Consider the following 6,458-nt stretch of genomic DNA (forward strand, 5'->3'; position numbering starts at 1 on the left):
GGCCTTCAGTAGGATATGAACAGCTACCTAAATTTTTCCTTATCCATATACTTGAAAGCTATTCTGATATCTGCCAGCAAACAGTTTGTTTCCTTAACTATTTTCCTAACGTGTGTGTATGTGTGTGTAAACACATTTGTATGTGGGTATCATATAACATTTACTAAAATTACTGTCATTCCAAGCCAGTTTGCTGACATCATTAAACTATTACAGTTTCCTGAGATATAATGTAAAAGCTCTAGTGTTATCACATGCAAGCCATCTTTTTTTAAATCTACCATCAGATCTCCCAAACTGACACTTAATAGTTGCTGCTAAGATATATGACAATGAGCAACTTCTATTACACATGACAAATATAAAGCAATCTACATTAACATCACTGGAGGAGAGTGGTATTTTAAATAAATACTTAGAAGTTACACTCAAGACCTAATTGCACAAGTACACAGTATATCAACAAAACACTTCAAACCTATTAAGTGCCAGTTGATTTTGGTTGGCTGTGTATATATATATATATATATATATATATATATATATATATATATATATATATATATATATATATATATATGTACATATATATATATATATATATATATATATATATATATATATATATTTATATATATATATATATATATATATATATATATATATATATGTACATATATATATATATATATATATATATATATATATATATATATATATATATATATATATATATATATATATATATATATCAACAGTAGTAAAGCTGTTACCCCTTACAGGCTGATTAAAACAAAATCTTTGCTAGAGGTGAAAACCAATGGGACAGGGTCATAATTACTAACCAAAACCCTAAATATCAATTTCTACTTTCTGAAACATCTCCCAGAGAGAAAGTAAGTATCAAATCAATTCACTCCTTAAAAGAACATCTTCCATTAAAGAATGAGAGAATTGAAAACCATAACAAAACAACATCAATTTCATTTCTAAAAATTCTAACCCTGCATAACTTCATTTACTTTATCCTATCCAGTGCCATATTTCATCCTCATACAAAAATAGAGTTTCCTGTGGAGGCTTGCACCCCTTTCAAGGGTTTTATCTGGTATGGTTTAATTCTGATTCTAGGGGCAAAATTCTGAAACACTGGATGCATGAATTTAGTAACTGGCCAAGCAGAAAGAACTTGGATGAATAATACTGGCCAATACCATTTTGGAGCCTTGACTTAAGAATACTCCAGTATTCTTGAAACATATTCCAGAAATCATACCCTAGTCTTTGGTGGGAAGCTGAGATGTGTAGAAAGACAAATGTGGATGGGACACAGCAAAGTCACTTGTCACTACAATTTGACAAAAACATCACTGTTGCCTACCACCATCTTCATTATTAGGAGACAATATCCCTCATCATTCCTTATCCACCATGTCTACACTCCCATCATCTTCATCATCCTGAAAAAGATAAGAAGTCTAAATCAAAATTCTTTATCCAAAATGTCTACACTCCCATATCTTAATCATCCTGAAAAGACAGGAAGTTTTAATAAAAAACACCTGCATGGCACTGTTGTTTTGAAAATGATAAACTTATAGGAATGGAAATCACTCTAACCACCCACTCTCTCACCATAGTGAACACACAATAAATCTATCTTCATTTTTGCTGTCTTCCTCATATCAAGACTCAATCTAGCCAGAAAATGCTAAAACATGGATATGAAAATCTAAGGAATAATACATATAAATATATGCTGAACATATTCTAGTCTTACTACATATCACTTATCTAAATGAATGAATGAGATAATCTAAAGAAGTGTGTAGCTTCAGTGCATTACACATGACAGCTAGAGACTGAGTGTGAATGAATGTAGCATTTTTTGTCTGTTTTCCTAGTGCAACCTCACAGAAGTAGGGGGTAACAACAGAAATGGATAAAGGCAAGCCAGTACGAATATGTCAAATGTATATATGCATATGTCTAAGCATGTGTATGTTTATTAATCTATTCACTATACTTGCTCGCTGTCTACCATGTTAGTGAGGTAGCGCAAGGAAACAGCCAAAAGAATGGCCCAACCTACCTACATACACATAATTAATGCCCACACACGCACATATAGATACCTATACATTTCAACATATACATACATATACATATATACACATGTACAAATTCATACTTCCTACCTTCATCCATTACGATCACCACCCCGCCACACATGAAACATCATCCCCTTCCCCCGTGCATGCGCAAGGTAGGGGTAAGAAAAGACAACAAAGGCCGCATTCGTTCACACTCAGTCTTTAGCTGTCATGTGTAGTGTAATGTACCGAAACCAGAGCTCCCTTTCCGTATCCAACACAAAAAAAGAATTCCATGGTTTACTCCAGACACTTCAAATGCCCTGGTTCAATCCACTGACAGCACATCAAATTTTTTCTTATCTCATCTTTGTTGCATCCACACACATTTACACAACCGAATCTGAGCCTTTGAAGAGGATGAACACTCCCCGCATGACTCCTTCTTCTGTTTCCCCTTTTAGAAAGTTAAAATACAATGAAGTTAAAATACAATGAGGGGAAGGTTTCCAGCTCCCTGCTCCCATCCCCTATAGTCACCATCTACGACACATGAGGAATGTGTGGGAAGTATTCTTTCTCCCCTATTCCGAGGAATATATATGTATATGTATATATTCCTATGAGTCCACGGGGAAAATGAAACAGGATAAGTTCCCAAGTGCACTTTTGTGTAATAATCACATCATCAGGGGAGACACAAGAAAGATATATAAGTCAGTTGATATACATCGAAGAGACGAAGCTAGGACGGCATTTGGTAAACATATGATTGTCCAAGACATACAACGAGCGTTCATAAACTTATCATTTCACAAATATTATCAACAATAAAGTTATCTAATTTGTATAGACCACCACTGATATTAAGATTACAATTCTTTGTGTATTTAATAATAGAAGATTCAATGATATTTCTCATGGTAATAGAGTTAGAGTTAATAACTGAGATGGCATTACTCCAGTCAATACAATGATCATAGTTTTTAACGTGATTAAACAAGGCATTTGATTCTTGTCCCGTTCTTATACTATATTTAAGTTGCTTAAGTCTAACACAAATATCCTTACCAGTCTGCCCAGCATAAAATTTATCACAATATCCACATGGCACTTTATAGATGCATCAAAGACAACTTTCTGGTGAATTCCTGATTAAGATATTCTTTATAGTGTTACTGTTGCTGAAGGCAACATTTACATTAAAGGATTTAAGCAACATGGGAAGTAAAGTGAAATTATCATTAAAAGGGAGAAATAAAAGATTCTTGGTGTCAATGGGGGTTTGGGCTCAACTCTATAAAATGATTTCTTTGCTAACTTAAGGGATTTATCAATGAAAGATCTAGGGTACTTTAACTTAGATCCAATAGAATATATCTTCTCAAACTCATCATCAATAAACTCTGGACTGCAAATACGTACTGCCCTAAGGAACATAGACTGAAATGATGATAATCTAACTCTGTCATGTTGAGATGAGTAATAATGGATATGTGAGCATACATTGGTAGGTTTATTGTATATGCTAAACTTAAACTTGTTTCCTCGCCTATGGATCATGCAATCTAAAAATGGTAACATACCATTATTTTCATTTTCTACAGTAAATTTGATGGAAGGTACTAAATTGTTAAGTAAGGGGAGAAATATTTGTAAATTTTCATTTGCTGGCCAAACACAAAGAACATCATCTACACACCTAAACCAAATTGCATTAGAAGGTAAGATATCCTTTAATAATTTTGTTTAAAAAAATTCCATGTAAAGATTACTTAGTACAGGTGAAAAAGGGTTACCCATGGCCATACCAGATTTTTGATCATAGTAATTTCCATTGAATTGAAATACACAGTCTTTTATACACAATTTTATCAATTCAATGAAAACAGACTTTGAAACAGGTAAATGAATATCATCCAAGATATCAAATAAATATTCTAAAAGGACATCAACTGGAATTTTAGTGAAAAGTGAGGAAACAGCAAAGCTAACTAATTGAAATCAAAATTAACACTGATATTGTTTAGCTTGTTGAGTAAATCTACATTGTTCATGATATCAGAATTTGATACCTTACCCACTAAAGGGCTTAATAAAGAAACTAACCATTTTGACAAATTTATATGTGATGGAGCCTATGGAACTCACTACAGGTCTTGCTGGAAAATTCTGTTTATGTGTTTTGATAAGTCCATACATATATGACAATGAAGGGGACAAAGATGACAAACTTTTGATAAGAGAACCATTACCTTTCAACAACAACTTAACATCTTTATTGAAATGGGAATCAACTGTTTCTAAGGGATTTTAACAAAGTTTAGAATATCCCTCTTCTGCTCTCACAACCACACTCTTTTTATTTCACAACCACACTCTTTTTATTACCACACATCTCTCTTACACTTTCACTACTTACTCGATCAAACCACCTCACACCACATATTGTCCTCAAATATCTCATTTCCAACACATCCACCTTGCTCTGCACAACTCTATCTATAGCCCACGCCTCGCAACCACATAACATTGCTGGAACCGCTATTCCTTCACACATACCCATTTTTGCTTTCCAGGATAATGTTCTCACCTTAAACAAATTTTTCAACACTCCCAGAACTTTCACTCCCTCCCCCACCGTGTGACTCATTTCTGCTTTAATGGTTCCATCCACTGCCAAATTCACTCCCAGATATCTAAAACACTTCACTTCCTCCAGGTTTTCTCCATTCAAACTTACCTCCCAATTTACTTGTCCCTCAACCCTACTGTACCTAATAACCTTGCTCTTATTCACATTTACTCTAAACTTTCTTCTTTCACACACTTTACCAAACTCAGTCACCAGCTTCTGCAGTTTCTCACCTGAATCAACCACCAACACTGTATCATCAGCGAACAACAAATGACACTTCCCGAGCTCTCTCGTCCACAACAGACTGCATACTTGGCCCTCTTTCCAAAACTCTTGCATTCACCTCCCTAACAACCCCATCCATAATCAAATTAAACAGCCATGGAGAAATCATGCATCCCTGCAGCAAACTGACATTCACTGAAAACCAATCACTTTCCTTTCTTCCTACTCGTACATATGCCTTACATCCTCGATAAAAACTTTTCACTGCTTCTAACAACTTGCCTCCCACACCATATATTCTTAATACCTTCCACAGAGCATCTCTATCAACTCTTTCATATGCCTTCTCCAGATCCATAAATATTTTTTTTTATTATACTTTGTCGCTGTCTCCTGCGTTTGCGAGGTAGCGCAAGGAAACAGACGAAAGAAATGGCCCAACCCCCCCCCCCCATACACATGTATATACATACGTCCACACACGCAAATATACATACCTACACAGCTTTCCATGGTTTACCCCAGACGCTTCACATGCCCTGATTCAATCCACTGACAGCACGTCAACCCCGGTATACCACATCGCTCCAATTCACTCTATTCCTTGCCCTCCTTTCACCCTCCTGCATGTTCAGGCCCCGATCACACAAAATCTTTTTCACTCCATCTTTCCACCTCCAATTTGGTCTCCCTCTTTTCCTTGTTCCCTCCACCTCCGACACATATATCCTCTTGGTCAATCTTTCCTCACTCATCCTCTCCATGTGCCCAAACCACTTCAAAACACCCTCTTCTGCTCTCTCAACCACGCTCTTTTTATTTCCACACATCTCTCTTACCCTTACGTTACTCACTCGATCAAACCACCTCACACCACACATTGTCCTCAAACATCTCATTTCCAGCACATCTATCCTCCTGCGCACAACTCTATCCATAGCCCACGCCTCGCAACCATACAACATTGTTGGAACCACTATTCCTTCAAACATACCCATTTTTGCTTTCCGAGATAATGTTCTCGACTTCCACACATTCTTCGAGGCCCCCAGGATTTTCGCCCCCTCCCCCACCCTATGATCCACTTCCGCTTCCATGGTTCCATCTGCTGCCAGATCCACTCCCAGATATCTAAAACACTTCACTTCCTCCAGTTTTTCTCCATTCAAACTCACCTCCCAATTGACTTGACCCTCAACCCTACTGTACCTAATAACCTTGCTCTTATTCACATTTACTCTTAACTTTCTTCTTCCACACACTTTTCCAAACTCAGTCACCAGCTTCTGCAGTTTCTCACATGAATCAGCCACCAGCGCTGTATCATCAGCGAACAACAACTGACTCACTTCCCAAGCTCTCTCATCCCCAACAGACTTCATACTTGCCCCTCTTTCCAAAACCCTTGCATTTACCTCCCTAACAACCCCATCCATAAACAAATTAAACAACCATGGAGACATCACACACCCCTGCCGCAAACCTACATTCACTGAGAACCA

The 6,458-nt window shown here is 36.5% G+C and overlaps 1 protein-coding gene across 1 annotated transcript in view; it reads right to left on the reverse strand.

Moving 5' to 3' along the window:
- Positions 1-758: 758 nt before the first annotated feature.
- LOC139750918 (uncharacterized) overlaps positions 759-6,458 on the reverse strand; it is a 51,673-nt gene continuing 45,973 nt past the window's right edge. Inside the window, exon 3 of the mRNA XM_071665810.1 lies at positions 759-1,460. Within this exon, the coding sequence (XP_071521911.1) occupies positions 1,416-1,460 (45 nt within the window). The 3' untranslated portion in view covers positions 759-1,415. The remainder of the gene's footprint in view (positions 1,461-6,458) is intronic.

Source organism: Panulirus ornatus, chromosome 10 (genome assembly GCF_036320965.1).
Source record: "Panulirus ornatus isolate Po-2019 chromosome 10, ASM3632096v1, whole genome shotgun sequence".
NCBI classification, from domain to species: Eukaryota; Metazoa; Arthropoda; class Malacostraca; order Decapoda; family Palinuridae; genus Panulirus; species Panulirus ornatus.